Below are 15,321 nucleotides of genomic sequence, written 5' to 3'. Positions count from 1 at the left end.
GGGGGCAGGCATAGGGGGAGCTGAGACATGGTGATTTGGGTGGCCAAGTGAGTTCTGTCCAGAGCATGTAACTTCACTAAATTTGTACCTGTGGCCTTGAAGGCCAGAAGAAGAAGCAGACGGGAGATTCCTGGGAAGAAGGAGAAATGGAGATGGGAGGCAGGGCTGGCAGGGAAGGAACTACACAAGCTCTAGGTGACAAGGCCAAGGACAAGGTTGATAAGATCAGAGCCACAGGCTCTTACCAGAGAGTTCTGGGGGAAGAGGAAGAGTGTATGGGGCTGTAACAGGCAGTCAGTTTGAAATGGAGTTCCTGTGTCGTGGCCAAAAACCTTTTTTCTTTTTTTTTCCCTCATTTTCATGTGTGTAGTGTACATGCACATATATGTATGTTTGCATGTGTGTGTGAGTTGGTGTGGTTGTGGAGGAAATTATCCTTGATTGCTTCTCTCCCACCTTGTTAGTTGAGACAGGGCCTTTCAATCAAATCCAGAGCTCACCGATGGACATGGATAGACTTGCGTAGCTTACTCTGGGATCCTCCTTCTGAGGATGGGAGTACAGGGTCCTAGGGATCTGAACTCTGATCCTCATGCTAGCATGGCAAGTGCTTTAACTGATCATCTTTTCAGCCATATATATATATATATATATATATGGCTGAATATATATATATGGCTGATATATATATATATATCATAATTCATATAACTGCACCATTCATGGACAGTGTGTGCTTCAGTGGATGTAAGGGTATTCACAGGTGAGGACACTGCCACCTCGGTCATAGTGTCTTCTTACCCTTGGAGGAATGCATGCACCAATTAGCCATCTTCCTCTCATGGATCTCTCGAGCTTTTCCTGTTCTGCACTGCAGGGTAAGTGGAGTCACAGGATGGATGGACTGAGAGGTGGTGCCTAGCTCTTTCGGGTTCTGTCTCTTATTGGACACATGACTGTCCCCTCATATCTATCCACATATCAACACTCACACATCCACTGGGGTTTTTGTTTGTTTCTTGTTTTTATTTTTTTTTCAGACAAGATCTTTCTATGTAGATCAGATTGGCCTTGAACTTCTGACAATTCCCCTGCCTCAGCCTCATCAGTGCTGGGATTGAAGGGATAAGCCACCATACCGACTGGCTTCTTAACCATCACAAGATAGTCTTCCTGATCAACTCAGACATGCAGAACTCCTGTGTCAAAAGTTTTGATTATGCTGAGGGCTGTACTTCACTTGGCATATCTCTCTCAGATGGACTTTCCTTATACAGTTAAAACTATTTTTATCTAATTAATTAATTAATTCTATTTATTTATCTATTTGCTTTTTATGTGTGCACGCCATGGCTCGCGTGTGGAGGTCAGAGAACAACTTGTAGGAGTTAGTTCTCTCTTCTGCCATGTAGGTTACTGGGACTGAACTCAGGTCATCAGGTTTGGTGACCTCAGCCCTGTCACTGACGGACCCAGAGTGACTGACTCTCTTTTCTACTTGCTCAGTGCTCACCCAAAGGAGGCCTATTTGGGACTAAAAACTTGACTAGAGGTGACTTGCCTGTGAGTTTGATGAGCACATTTTCTGCTCTGAAAGAAAAGCCACCCATCAGCACTGGCATGATGCTTCATCTCCGTTGCCAACTTGAATGAATTTGGGATCACCTGGGAGACACTCCTCTTGGTGTCTGCAAGGGCATTTCCATAGAAATGGGTAGCATCAGCTCATAAGCTGGGGTCCTGGACTGAACAAAAAGAAGAAAGTGAGCTGAGCACCGGCGTGCAAAGCTGTCTGCTTCCTGACTGTGAATGCAATGGGGCACCGCTGTGCCGTGCTGTGCCTTCCCTGCCAGGATGGACTGAGTCCTCAAACTGTGAGCCAGATAAACCCTTCCTTCCTTAAGCTGCTTTTGTCTCAACAATGAAGAAAGTCACAGGAACAATTGGATAGTAGATGACACCGATGATGATTCTCATTTAGAGACTTGGAGTTCAAGGACAATGGCCATAGCCAGTGCTCAACCATCCAGTCAGGCCCAGGAGGTTGATGATGCCTGAGGGCTTCAGAAGTATTTTATTCTTCATTTAGAGAAAATGTCGAGAATATTGTATATCACAGGCTCCAGGGTATCTATTACACAGATCTATGACCTCAGGCAATCTTCACTTTTTAGAGATAGGTTTAAGTTTACTGATATAGTGGGTCTTTGTTGTCCACATTCCCAGTATCCTCACCTCAGGGGCAAAGCAAACACTGTCAATTCATATTAATTCTCTCTCTTCCTCTCTCTTTCTCTCACTCACTCGTTCTTTCAGCAGTTTTGATATGTAGCGAAGTCTGCCATAAACTCATGATTCTCTTGCCTCAGCCCCCAAAGTACTGAGATCATAAGAATGTGTCAGTATGGGTAACATCCATCTACCCCCATACCTATCCACCACCAACTCAGTCATCCCCCATCTGCCCACCCATCTACCCACTCACCTATCCTCCCACTCTTGCTAACATCCAAGTGTCCGTCTGTTCATCTATCCTTTTGCAGTATAGAAACTTGTGCTTCGAGTTTTGTTTCTACTTAGAGCAACTACCCTTTGTGCTTTGTAGTGGATAGCTGAATCACTGCTGAGAGAGGAAGCAGGCACGGAGTCTGACTGCCTTCAGGGTTTCATTATCTCATCGCTAAAACCCAAGGAAGCCCCGTCCCCATCTACCCTGCGGTGCTAGCAGGGTAACCCATTCCCCTGTGCTTCATCTGAGCAGTTCCACTCCACAGCTTTCTCAGGAATTTGGTGTCTCATAGTTGTTTGAAAGAGAGCTGAGGCCCCAGGCCCCATAATACAGGGAATCGAGGAAAGGTGACCTTGATCCTGTAGCTAATATTCCTCTCTTAGGCTCCATTGCGTCAGGTGGAGAGGGACTCGATTTTTGTATCTAACATTTTCAAACAACTAAAATTGGCTGAGCCTCGTCTCTTCTCTGTATTGTCGAGATCCTGAGCTGCCTCTTCCTCTGCTGGATGTTAGGTTGGAGTGTTATATGCAAGGTCAGGTGACCTAACTTCCAGCGTGGAGTGCTTTTCTGCTTAAGTTCATGGCTAATTCCCACTTAATTCTCTTGGAGAAAATAACTTCTGGGAATGGAAACCTTGTCCTGGAATTACCCAAATTCTATACAAAAACCGCAGTGAATCCCACATGGCGGTGGAATGCTGAGGCTCAGAGGCCAGGTTAAGCAAGGAGCATGTAGCACCCTCTCTGCTGGTGTTCCATGGTGAGTCACCAGGAAGGTGATCCAATCATCCTGTGAAAGCTGAGGGCAGGGCTGTCTCCTAACATCTTCACTGTGCCTGTGTTTGGATGTGAGGGGGCACAGTTAAGACACAGCTGAAATGGTCATGCCATGACGGGAAAGGTTTTTATTATGAATGAGAGAGAGAAGCCATCCAGAGTCATCTGGAATTGTCCAGAGCGGAGAGAAAAAGAGAGCAAACTGGACCTGGCCAGGGCTAGGGAAGTGGGGGAGAATAGTGGAGATAGCGAGGGATAGGGAATAGCAAGGATGCAAGAGAACAGCGAGAATTCGAGAAACTGAGCTATAGAGATAGCAAGAGGGCAGGGAGATAGCAAGAGAGAGAATAGCAAGAGTGGCTGGGTTATAAGGAGGATGGGTAGCTGGGGGGAGGGAATTCTAAGAGCTAGAAGAAGTTTAGGGTGGAGGGGGAGGTGAGAAGAGCCAGTGTGCGGGGCTATGAAACATATAGGAAGTACTTGTGAGTAGGGACTGCGGAGCCTGGCCACCAGCATGGGCTTTGATGCTACCACAAGTGCCTGTCACTGGAGGAGAGCCGGGTCCCTCCTGCCAGAGGCAAGGGAAATGGCTGCTTGGGGACAGAAAACATATTTCACAAGTTCCTGAGGAACGCTGGCTTTTATCTAGCCGCCAGAAATCCTTCTTTAGTGCAGCTGAGCTCATTTCAGTATATATGGAGGGCCTGAGACCTAACAATGTTATCAGAAATTGAGGTTGTCACATGTGACAAGGGAAGTTGGAGCCTTCCCCCCCCCCCCAGAGTCCTTAGTAGTGTTAATAAAGAGTTTAAGAAAAGGCACAGAAAAAAGCTGGAGGTCCATCTTACTAGTATTTTAAAGAAAACCCCCAGCGTAGGCATGCGGTGGATCTAGGTACTTGCCCAGTGGAAGGAGATACAGAAGACAACCGTGCTGTTTGTTAACAGACACATGCAGGAAAAGCAGCTGTGTGGTAGCAAGGGGGTGTCAGAGAAAAAGACCCAGGGCACTAGAGAAAGCTTCCTGAGGCTTTGGCCAGAGTCCAGAAGAAAGATACAGAGGGAAGGAAGAGGGCAAGTTACACGTTTCTGGGTCAGCGTTCAAAGTGAGCAGACCTAACCGAACCTAGGAACTTCACAGAGAGCAGGGATTCTGGGAAAGAAAAATATACTATCTCATTAAAGGGATAATTATTCCTCCCATATCATTTTCACGGCAAATGAGCTTTCCTGAGAGGTGTTCCCTTGGCCAGGTGATTGGCTGGCTCTACTGGATTCATTGTTAGGGGAAGAACGATGGTATGTCTCTTCCTGGATGTAGTTTCCATATTTATAACGGGAAGGAAACAGCTCCCTCTTAATGGGCCCCCAGTGACAGTCTAAGAGTTGGATTTTCAGGATCCCCTTATCTTGTCTCTGACTCTGTTTCTCAGTTGGCTGTTACCACTTTGTCTCTTCTCTGGTGGGTGAACTCGCTCCCCACCCCTACCCCCAACTCCTTCCACCACTTCCTGCCTGTAATTTGTTGCCGTCTGGCCTGCCTCTCTCCTCCTGATGACTCTGTGTTAGACTAATCTCCCTCCTTCACTCTGTGCTACTGGGTCGGGGGACCTGCAGCTCAGGAGAAAAGCCTCAGGGTTCCCAGAGTTCCAGCTGCTGGCAGCTGTGTGGCTCTGGAAAAGTGAAGGTTTGGAGTGTCCCACTAGGAGGGAGGCAAGGATGTTATCACCTTTAGAACAGCCCTGGAGAGCAGGAGGGTGAGCACTTCGTCTTTGCATTGTGACTGTCTCTTCACTTCAGTTTTTGGCTTTTACCCTGGCTACCGTGGCCAGAGTCTGTGTACTCTGTGACATCTCTGCCTGAAGAGCTGCTGAGGAGGAAAATTAACTCATCTTCAAGGAGCACACGAGCTCTGGTGGGCCTCTTCCTTCAGCCTCACCTTGACAGTAGGAGAGACCTCGCCACAGCATCAGATGGCTGCAGTTAAGCTTCTGCAATTGGAAATGTTCTAATTGGTAAAGGGAATCCGCAGCCACGGTCTCCTTCATCAAATTCTCCGAAGCGTGAGCCAGGCCCTTGGACTTCAGCATCTTGATGCTAGTCTGCCTTTTTAGGTCAAGGTCACCAGTTCCCTTTAATGTCCTTGTGTCAAGCTTCAGGTGTTGGCCCCAGTCATGATTGGGCACTGACTGCTACAAGTCCCAGTGTGATTGATGGGCCTTTGCTCAAGGCAAAAACCATTTCATTTGGACAGCTGCGTTTGTGAGTTGGTCACAGCATGGGCTGACCTAGGACTGCTGTTTTTCAGAGGTGCCGCTAATACAGATTGCAGATAGCCAGCCAGCCAGGGCAAAATCTTCCTCAGTGCACCTTGCCTCAGCTTCCACCCAGCCTGTATTCAACACAGGTTATCCAAATACATTGTGCGTGCTGGGGAGATGGCTCAGGAGGCAAAATGCTTGCCTTGAAAGCTCAAGGATCTGAGTTCAATTCCCATCATCCACATTTAAAAGCCAGGCATAGTGGTATACTCTTGGAATCCCAGCTCTTGGGAGGTAGGGGACAGGTAGTGTGCGTGCTGGGGAGATGGCTCAGGAGGCAAAATGCTTGCCTTGAAAGCTCAAGGATCTGAGTTCAATTCCCATCATCCACATTTAAAAGCCAGGCATAGTGGTATACTCTTGGAATCCCAGCTCTTGGGAGGTAGGGGACAGGTAGATAGATCCCGGAGGCTCACTGGCCAGCCAGCATTGCCTAATCAGTGAGTTCCAGGCTGGTGAGAGGAATGGGTCTGGTACCAGCACCTGTACATATGTGCACCTGCACACACGTGCACACACACAGCATAATGAAGAAGTCAGCGATGATGTGGATGCTCACTGCGTAGTTTTTTTTTTTTTTTTTTTTGTGTGTGTGTGTGTGTGTGTGAAATACAGTCCCTCGTCAGGAGTATGTTAGGAGCACAACGGGAGTGCTCTGTCTACACCCACGCTGTGGTGGGATCTATGCTAGGGACCGTGTTTCCGTCTCTGGTGATAGCCCTTGCTACCTTAGACCCCTTTCCTTGAATGCTTGTCATCAAGTTCTTTTGATTTTTGCTGGGTTCCATGGTATAAGTGGGTGATTTAAGTCCCACTCAAGGAACCAGAGTTCACAGAGCTGGAGGATCAGGGACCGTAGAGTATGTGTGTGATTCTAGCCTGGAGTTGTTGATCTTCCCATGCGGGCTGCCCACTATAATGAGACATATTCATACAGTGTAGTATTTACTGCTTTTCCTTGCTTTGTCTAGACGCTCCCTCACCTTCACTGCGGTCTCATGGAGCAGTCTTTATACTTGCTTGTCCCAGTCCCCAGACGGACATGGGCACACTAGCTGGCTTTGCCCACAATGCTGCTGTGACTCAGAACACTTATGTGCAGGAAACCAGCACTGCGTTTTGTGCCCCACTAATGTTCATTCACATGGGCTGGCCGTCAGTGCAGACATACCCCTCAACCCTCACCATGGGTATGTGTCCCTTGTGGGTTGTAACTATCTGCCCTTGGTCATCCAGTCATACATATTATAGGATAGATTTGACCTCTTCTGTCCTTATGTTGGAATCCTGACACTAGGAGCTAGAAGGGCTTTCAAGAGGGGATTGGGGTACAATAAGGTCAGTAGGAGTGACTCTGATCCACATGATTGGGGTCCTAAAAAGAGGTGAGGACCAGACACAGGGGGACCCTGTGAGGATAGGAAGAAGACTCCACCTGCAAACCAAGAAGATGGGACTCAGGAGGATCCAGTGCTGGGACACATCCATCTGGGACTTCCAGCTCCCAGGATGGGGGGCTCTGGATGTGTGCCATGTCGCCTGCAGCTCTGCTGCCTTGGGAAGAAACTGATGCACAGTGAGAAACTAAAACATGGAGGCTGGGGCTTTTCTGTTGCATTTGCCAAAGATTAAGACCCCCTCAACCTTACCCTTGCAAATTGGGTTGCCAGGCTATCGCCAGCAAGCACGATGTGGGAGATTTGTTTTGGTGGCTTCCAAAGCTCCTGCCCTGAGCTGAGTAGCAGACCCAGCCTGGGTGTCTTCTCAACCTGTCTGCATGCATGCTGGCTTCTTGCTACCTGTGCCTGAATAGTTCAGTTTCTGGCTCACATCTTGAAGAATACTTTCCAATGCATGATCACCAAATACAAGAGCAGATATGTGGGTGCCATCAAAGATGTCTGAGGCTCAGAGGGGGAGGGGCTTTGACCGCTCTTTGCATTACAACACTTCATCTTGAGTTTGACTTTGACAATGGACTTCATGGATGGAATATCTGTATCCCACACTGTTCAGCATCACGACCACCCCTGGCTCACCCTTGTAATTTGTAGATTTTGATGGGTGCATTCATTACTTTTCAATTGCTGTGATAAAACACCTGACCCAACCAAAGCAGCTTAGAGAAGAAGGAGTTTGATTGGGTTCATGATTCCAGAGGGACACACATCCATGATGGCCAAGTGGAGGATGGCAGCTGGAGCTGACAGCTCAGAGCTCACATCTTGAATTGCAAGTGAGAAGCAGAGAGAATGAAGTAGTAGTGATGCAAGTCTTTTAACTCTCAAAGCCCATCCTGCAATGACATACTTCCCCCAGCAAGGCCATGCCTCCTAAACCGTCCAAATGGCACCACCAACTGGGGAGCAAGTATTCAAATGAGGGACATCACACCCAAACTCCCCACAGCAGTGCCGTTGTCACCCCACTCAGGAGCATTTCCATAACTAAGTGAGATAAGGTATTGATCATCACTTCACTGTGAAGCCATTATCACAAGCGGCAGAGTCAACTCATCCCACCTTATTTGATTCTATTAGAGTAATTCTCTTCAGAAATGTTCCCCCCACTTCCTTGCCCCAACACAGGTCAATTCCAGCAGCATTTGAAAACTTCAGTGAGGTGACATAGAAAAGTCAGCACCCCTCTTCCTCCCTCATCCCCCTATTCATCTCCGAGCAGCTCAGGAGGAGTTGGGAGCACTAGGATCAGCTGAATGCTGGGTGTTTCTGAGATTGAGAGGGAAGCAGGACTGTGTATTGGCAGATGTTGTTGGTAACTTGGTGAGGAAGGACAGTTATCTGTTTGGTAGAAGAGGGACGTGTGGGGACTCCAGTTCTTAGGCCATAGATAAACCCAGAGTGACAGAAGACTCAGGAGGGGAGTAGGGCAGGCTGAGGAGTCTCATGTCAGAGAGTTCGTCCCTGCTTCTGTTGTTGATATTAGGAGTGAGGCTGAGGATGGGTGGGGGACAGGGGACAGGGATAATGTGAGTGCAGGGTGTACTGGTATGGAAGCTAATGGTAGGCTAGGGGATCATTGATGGTTGATTTAGGGATGTTACAATTTTAGGTGTGAAACATTCTCCCCAGGCTCATACATTTGAACACTTGGTCCCCAGCTAGTTATGATGATTTAGATGGGGGCTCCTTCCAAGTGTTTTTAGTTCTGAGAATTTATGTTGAAGTAGACCTCTTCATTCCAGTGTTTGGCTGTCCTTCTGAGGACACTCTGTTTCTGCATCCTGAATCCCAGCCTAGAGGGCTTTCCTCTGTGTTTGTGTGCTTGCCATAGGTACCCAACATGGGTGACAGCCACAGCACAGTTCCAGCTAGATCCCCAGCACTAGTGTACAGACCTCTATTATGTTTATGTTTTAAAGAAGATGCTCGATTTTCCAAACTTTATCCTTCTTTACAGGGACTAAACTGTGTCCTCTGGGGGTATAAATGTCCAACATTGGACAAGTTAACTAGAAACTGGAAAATCTGAGCAGAAAATAGTGTTTCCCTAAACATAGGCGTGTCCTGAACATCACTTTCCTTGGACAGCATATGATTATTGGCGCCTTTCTGCTTTGCTTGCACTGTAGTTGGTGTGATCGGATATGGAGGAGTATAATGTGTCAGTTCTGGAGGGTCTTGGTAGCTGGGCAGACTTGACATGGGTTGAGAGTAAGTCCCCTCTTCTCCTAGGTGTGTGCCTTTGGGGCACTTGCTTAGGTATCTGAGGCTCAACTTCCCTGTTTAGAAAGTGAGAATAACATTATTAATGTAGTAATGAAAATATCCACCTATGGCTGTGGTGAATGCGGATGGAGATATTACATGTCTGATGTGTTGGGATCCTGGATGTCAACAGTACTGTGGTGACTGTCGTTGTCATTGCCCTTGCCATCACCACGCTCATTACATCACCAGCAACGATACTGCCATCACCATCGTTACCATCAAGATCATCCACATCATCACCATCAACAACATCACCATCATCTTCACTGTGATCCTTATCACCGTCATTGCCTGTTCTTACTTTTCTATTGCTATGATGAAACACCACAATCAAGGCGACTTATAAATGAAAGGGTTTCATTCGGCTTGTGGTCTGAGAGGGTAGGAGTCCATGAGGCAGAGTGAAGGACAACTGAGAACTTACATCTTGATCTACAACCATGAGTGTGCTGGTGTGAATAAGAAATGGCACCCATAGACTTATATTTGTGAATGCTTCGGGAGTGTCATTAGGAGTTGTGACCTTGTTGAAGTAGGTGTGACCTTGTTTGAGAAAGGATATCACTGTGGGTGGACTTTGGGGTTTCAGATGCCCAGGTCAGGCCCAGGGTCCCTTGCTCTTGCTGCTGCCTGCCAATACGGATGTAGAACTCTCAGCTGCCTTTTTAGCACCATGTCTGCTTGCATACCACCTTGCTTCCTGCCATGATGCTAATGGACTAAACCCCTGAACTGTAAGCCAGCCCAGATAGATGTTTTCCTATATAAGAGTTGCTGTGGACATGGTGTCTCATCACAGTAATAGAACCCCAACTAAGATTATGAGGCAGAGAGAGAGAGAGAGAGAGAGAGAGAGAGAGAGAGAGAGAGAATGAGTGAGAGAGAGAAAGTTCAAGAGCACACCGGGAATGGCATGAATCTTTTGAAACTCCAAAGCTTACCCCAGTAACACACCTCCTTCAATAATTCCACACCTCTTAATCCTTCCCAAACAGTTCTACCATCTAGGAACTAAGCATTCAAACACATGAACCTGTAGGGGCCGCTCCCATCCAAACCACTACAACTGTCATCATTAATCACCATCTAGGTCACCGTCACCATTACCACCACCACCATCACCATCACTGCCACCACCTGGCAAGCCTCTCCAGAATCACTCTAATTGACCTGCCCAGATGTGTGTCTCCTACGTGATTCACATCTAGTTGGCAGTCAAGATTAAAGGTCAGCAGCAGGTGGTTTACATGTTTGTTTCTTCACGTAGCTGTTGCAACTGACCCCAGGTTAGGTGGCCAAGCCAACAAATGTGCTCAGGAGTCCTCTGAGTTCAGGTGTCTGAGATCAAGGTGCTAACAGGTTTTCCCCAGGATACTCCCAGGAAGTCTCTTTCCCACTCTCCAGTTCTGGAGATTTGCTGGAGACCTTTATCTTTTTAGCCTTATAGGAACATCACCCCTATTATCTTCCTGAAGCTTCCATCCTATGCACCTTCTGTGTCCTTCACATTTGCCATCTCTACAATTCCACGGTATTGGGTCAGGCACACCGTTCTCCAGTGCAGCCCCATCTTAATTGACCACACCTGCAAAAACCCCATTTCTAAATAGACCACTGCCTTCTTGGGGGGCATAGCCCTTGATAAGTAATATTGCTTATGGCCACATTTATTTCTGGCTGCCATGCGGTTGGAGTGAGGCCCAGAGTTTGACAGAGGAATCAACACGGGGCAGATTAGTAGGCTTGTCCAGCTCGTGGGTGGAAGACCCAAGTCTTGCTGACCTCTGAACTCCTGCTCTTTCTAGAGGGGTCTCCATGTGGCAGTTCTAGTGCTTCCCAGCGCTGCTGCTTTGCTTCTCAGGGTTGCCTCTTGCACCAGGGAGGCACAGACTAGGCCTCGCCGCTCTGCCCACCAAATGGCAGTGAGCACCAGTCTTTGTGTAACCTACAATGGCAGACAAATCCTCTGGGAGGCGGCACACAGCCCTGGGCCCCTCTAGGCACTTGCCAGTTGGCAGGTGCTTGTCAGCTATGGCGAGGGCTGGGAAAGTGCTCTGTAATGTGGGTGTGAGGGCACCTGAGTGGGGACGGCCCATCTGTGTACTGTAACCCGAATCCTGCAATGATTCCTGAACTGGGAGTGGTGGCTTCCCAGCAGCCCCAGGAGGCTGTATCTCTTATCACGCTTTTGTTGTGTCAAGATCATGGAGGGTTCTCACCTAGCCATGATGGATGGAGGGGGCCCATGTGGCTCCTCGCTGGAAGGAACTACTGGTCCCACCAGGTCTTGTAACCCAGGAAGGTCAGAGGGTCATCCTAAACTCAGCCAGTGACACCTGAGAGGGGCCAACGGGAGTGTTCATTCATGTGTAGAGTGTCGGCTTCCCTGGCTGGGGCTGTAGCTGCTAGACCAGTGTTCAGGATTGACAGCAGCTGAGCCATTCTGCAACTGTGAGAAGCTGGTGCTCAGTGACTGGATCCTGAAGGCAGCAAGGCCTTATGAACCCTGAGGCAGGCACATACAGAATCCCCTTGCTAAGCATTAATTCCAGCATCTTTCAGCCAGTCCTCAGCTCTTCCTTTCTGTCTTCGCAGTAGGAAAGCACACCCCGGCACCCCTGCTATGCTGAACAGTAGAAACCAATTTTAATCCAACACACATGAGACATCTTGGTTAGACACGAACCCGGTCTTGCCTTGTCTTTCCTTGACACCCAAGGAATGCCACAGAAGGCCACTGGGAACACAACCAAGTTGTCACTATTCCAGTTCTCAGAGGACGAGATGCATTTTTTGGAGTGTGGATGATGGATTTGGAGGCCCCGTTGGTGCTGTTTAACCATTTAAGAAATTGCCTCTTGCAGTAATTTGTTTAATACCCCCCATCAAGTAGTTTCTCATTATTGCCAGCCCTCTCTCTTTAAGTGGCACATATAGGTTGAGTTTTGGGTTTTCCATGTATGTGTATGTGGTATGTATATACTCATGCATGCTTGCATATGAATGAGCACATGAGTGCCCAAGGTTGATGTCTAGAATCATCCTTGATTGCTCTTTTACCTTATTTACTGAGGAGGGTCTAGAGGTCTATCAATCAAACCCAGAGCTCACCCATAGGGCTCTTGTCAGGGCGGATGCACTGACTCTGACATCTGAGGATGGAATTGCAGGTGTCTGCCACACCCACCTGCCATTTATATAAGTTCTAGGGATCTGAACGCCAGTCTTCACCTTTTACCGCAGAGCCATCTCGCCAGCTGTGTAATGCATACAGTTCTGATTTTCTGTTTGGAGATAGTGTTGGTGATGTGAAAGCTCTCATCCCTCAGGCCTCCCAGACAACAAGTCCTCTGTGTTCAGGTTGCCAGAGAGCAAGCCATGCACACCTCAAGTGGCACTGTTGTACAGTCGGTCGCTGCCCCAGGGGTTCCATGTCGACGGATTGAGAATTGTGCGCAAAACGATTTTATCTTCATCGGGATGGAATGTGACTTTTGCACAGATGTACAGTGTATCTATTAGGCGTTAAGAGCAAATAGGGAATCATGCAGTCTGTCCAACCCATGTCCTGTGGGCTGCATGTGTCCCAGAACACCTGTGAATGCCTGAAAACAGAAGTGACATTTATTTTTCTTGCTAACTCTACTGCAGTTCTCAAACATGAACTTTGTAGATGGCAATGTTGTGCCATTTGGGAGGACGTGTGGAAGTTTAAAAACATGTCATGATAAGGAACCTGAGTGCCCATAGATCTGGAGATTCAGAGAGGGTCCTGTAAGCCCCAGGATATCTTAGGGACAGCTGTGCTGAGCTGAGACTCTCAATATATGTTCTTACCATCACAGTGTACTCGTGTGTGTGTGTGTGTGTGTGTGTGTGTGTGCTGCCGTGCGTGTTTGTGAATAAGATAATCTTGACATCAGTCCTAGACTGGCTGCTCAGGGAGTCGTGGGATTAACTTGTTTATCTCCCCAGTGTGGGTTCTGGGGCTTCAGCTTAGGTCCCATGCTTCGATGGCAGGCACTCCATTGACTCCCAGCCTGGTTGATTTATCTTGCTTTCCCCCAGCCTCTCTGTCCTCAAGGCAAAGGTAAACTTTACTTTGGGGCAGAGAGGACAGGAACAGAAGGAGCAGGACTCCTTTGATCCTGTGCCCAGGTTGGTGGCTCTGATGACCTTTGGCATCCCTGACCCATGTCTCTGTTCTCCCCCACAGAAGTGCATTCGATTTAACCCAGATGCCACCGTGTGGGTGGCCAAGCAGCGAATCTTGTGTACCCTGAACCAAGGCCTGAAGGATGTACTCAACTATGGGCTCTTCCAGCCGGCCAGCAATGGGCGGGACGGCAAGTTCCTGGATGAGGAACGGCTGCTGCGGGAATACCCACAGCCCACGGGCCAGGGTGTGCCTTCCCTGGAGGTAAGCAGCCATGTGTGACTGTGTGAGAGCTGGCGCTGTGCAGCCTGGGTGCAGCTGAGGGCAGCTTCTTAGCCAGGCCACTGTTTGTTTTCGGATTAGAAAATTATGCATCCTGTAGTTAAGTCTGGATTTTTGGACCATCCCTGTTAGGTGTGTATGTGTGTGACAGGTACCCGATGGTGCTTCTTGGTGGCTTTGGGAATGTGGACCAGCAGTGTGATTAGCTTTAGACAAAAACGAGTGCTGAGTTTGTGGCGGTTATCTGGAAGTGCGCAGGAGCAGCATGCAGAACTGCAGCGTTGCTGTCCAGCGTGGGCATCCTCCATCCTGGCACTGCTCCCTCCAGTTCCACCCTTGATATGCGCTCCTTGCAGTATGACAGGCTCAGAGGAGGTCAGGAAGGAGGCACAGTGACCTGAGTTCAGGAAGGTCATTCTACTCTGGAGCCCTCTGGTGTTGTCCTTGTGAGACAGATGAGGAAATTGAGGCTGATGTGGAAAAAGTGACTAATTCAGAGGCACTTAGCAAAGAGAGGGCCTCATCTTTCCTCTCAAAATCTCAGTCATGCCCCTCCCCTTAACGTTCTTCCTGAACCCTCTGCATTGTCAGGTCTGGGTGTCTGGGAGGAGAGGGCTGAGACACCACGTGCCTGGGTGTGTTGTTACCAACTCCAAGCCCACTTCTCTGCTCTGCAGTGAAATTTCCAATCCCAAGCAGGCAGCACCGTCGTGAGGAGCCAGTGAGAGCCTCTGATCCTGAGGAGAGGGGTGTATGAGATGCCCAGACCAGCTGAGGGCAGGTGGATTCCCACAGACTGGTATCCGGCAGGATGTGGCTACACTAGGGATGTGTCTGTCCATTGTACCCTCTATACCAGCTGGGCACTGGCTTCCACAGCTAAGAGACTGCCCTGTGTCCTGATGGCTGCTGGATGATGGAACTCTTGGGGGATGGGCTCTGCAGCACAGATATCAGTGTCTTGGTTAAAACTGGGATGCCTTGTGTTTGGCGAGGTCACTTTTCCTCTGAGCACCCATGTCTGACATCTGGTCACCTGCAATCTTCTACTTGTTTCCCTGACAGTTTCGCTATAAGAAGCGTGTGTATAAGCAGTCCAACCTGGATGAGAAGCAGCTGGCCAGGCTCCACACAAAGGTATGGGGGGCGGGGTGTGTAATCCTTCCTCCACCTCATCAGGTCACCTGATCCTGCTGTGTTTCTTTGGCGGGCTCATTCCCTTGGGAGTAGCCCCTGCATACCTACCTGTGGGATGAGGCCAGGCTGGGGCATGCGGGTGGATGGCGCTGCCTCCCCATGCACATGGCTGGAGACCTAGGCAGACAGCAGTCAGCAAGGTTGCTCAGGGAGGCTGGTGGAGGCTGAACAGAGGGTTGCCGCCCCCTCGTGCCCCAGAGAGGTTGAAAGGCAGCAGTACAGTGATACAGCGGGATGTGGTGAGGTAGAAGAAAGGGGTGCCTGCTGAACGCTGCCTCTGGTTTCTGTTGCTGCCCGATAAGAACAGATTTTAAAAAGGCAGGAAGTGCTGGCAGCAATGGGAGGAG

General features: G+C 48.8%; 1 protein-coding gene across 8 annotated transcripts in view; it reads left to right on the top strand.

Moving 5' to 3' along the window:
* Shank2 (SH3 and multiple ankyrin repeat domains 2) overlaps positions 1-15,321 on the top strand; it is a 456,357-nt gene that overhangs the window by 62,282 nt on the left and 378,754 nt on the right. For all 8 annotated transcript variants that reach the window (XM_041666922.1, XM_041666928.1, XM_041666925.1 and 5 more), the window contains exons 4-5: positions 13,556-13,759; positions 14,843-14,914. In XM_041666922.1, coding sequence (XP_041522856.1) covers positions 13,556-13,759; positions 14,843-14,914 — 276 coding nt within the window. The remainder of the gene's footprint in view (positions 1-13,555; positions 13,760-14,842; positions 14,915-15,321) is intronic.

Source organism: Microtus oregoni, unplaced genomic scaffold, assembly GCF_018167655.1.
Source record: "Microtus oregoni isolate MIOR12 unplaced genomic scaffold, Mior012 000016F_ref0000370, whole genome shotgun sequence".
Classification (NCBI taxonomy): Eukaryota; Metazoa; Chordata; class Mammalia; order Rodentia; family Cricetidae; genus Microtus; species Microtus oregoni.
Note: the sequence above shows the minus strand (reverse complement) of the source record. Positions and strands in the feature narration are given on the sequence as shown.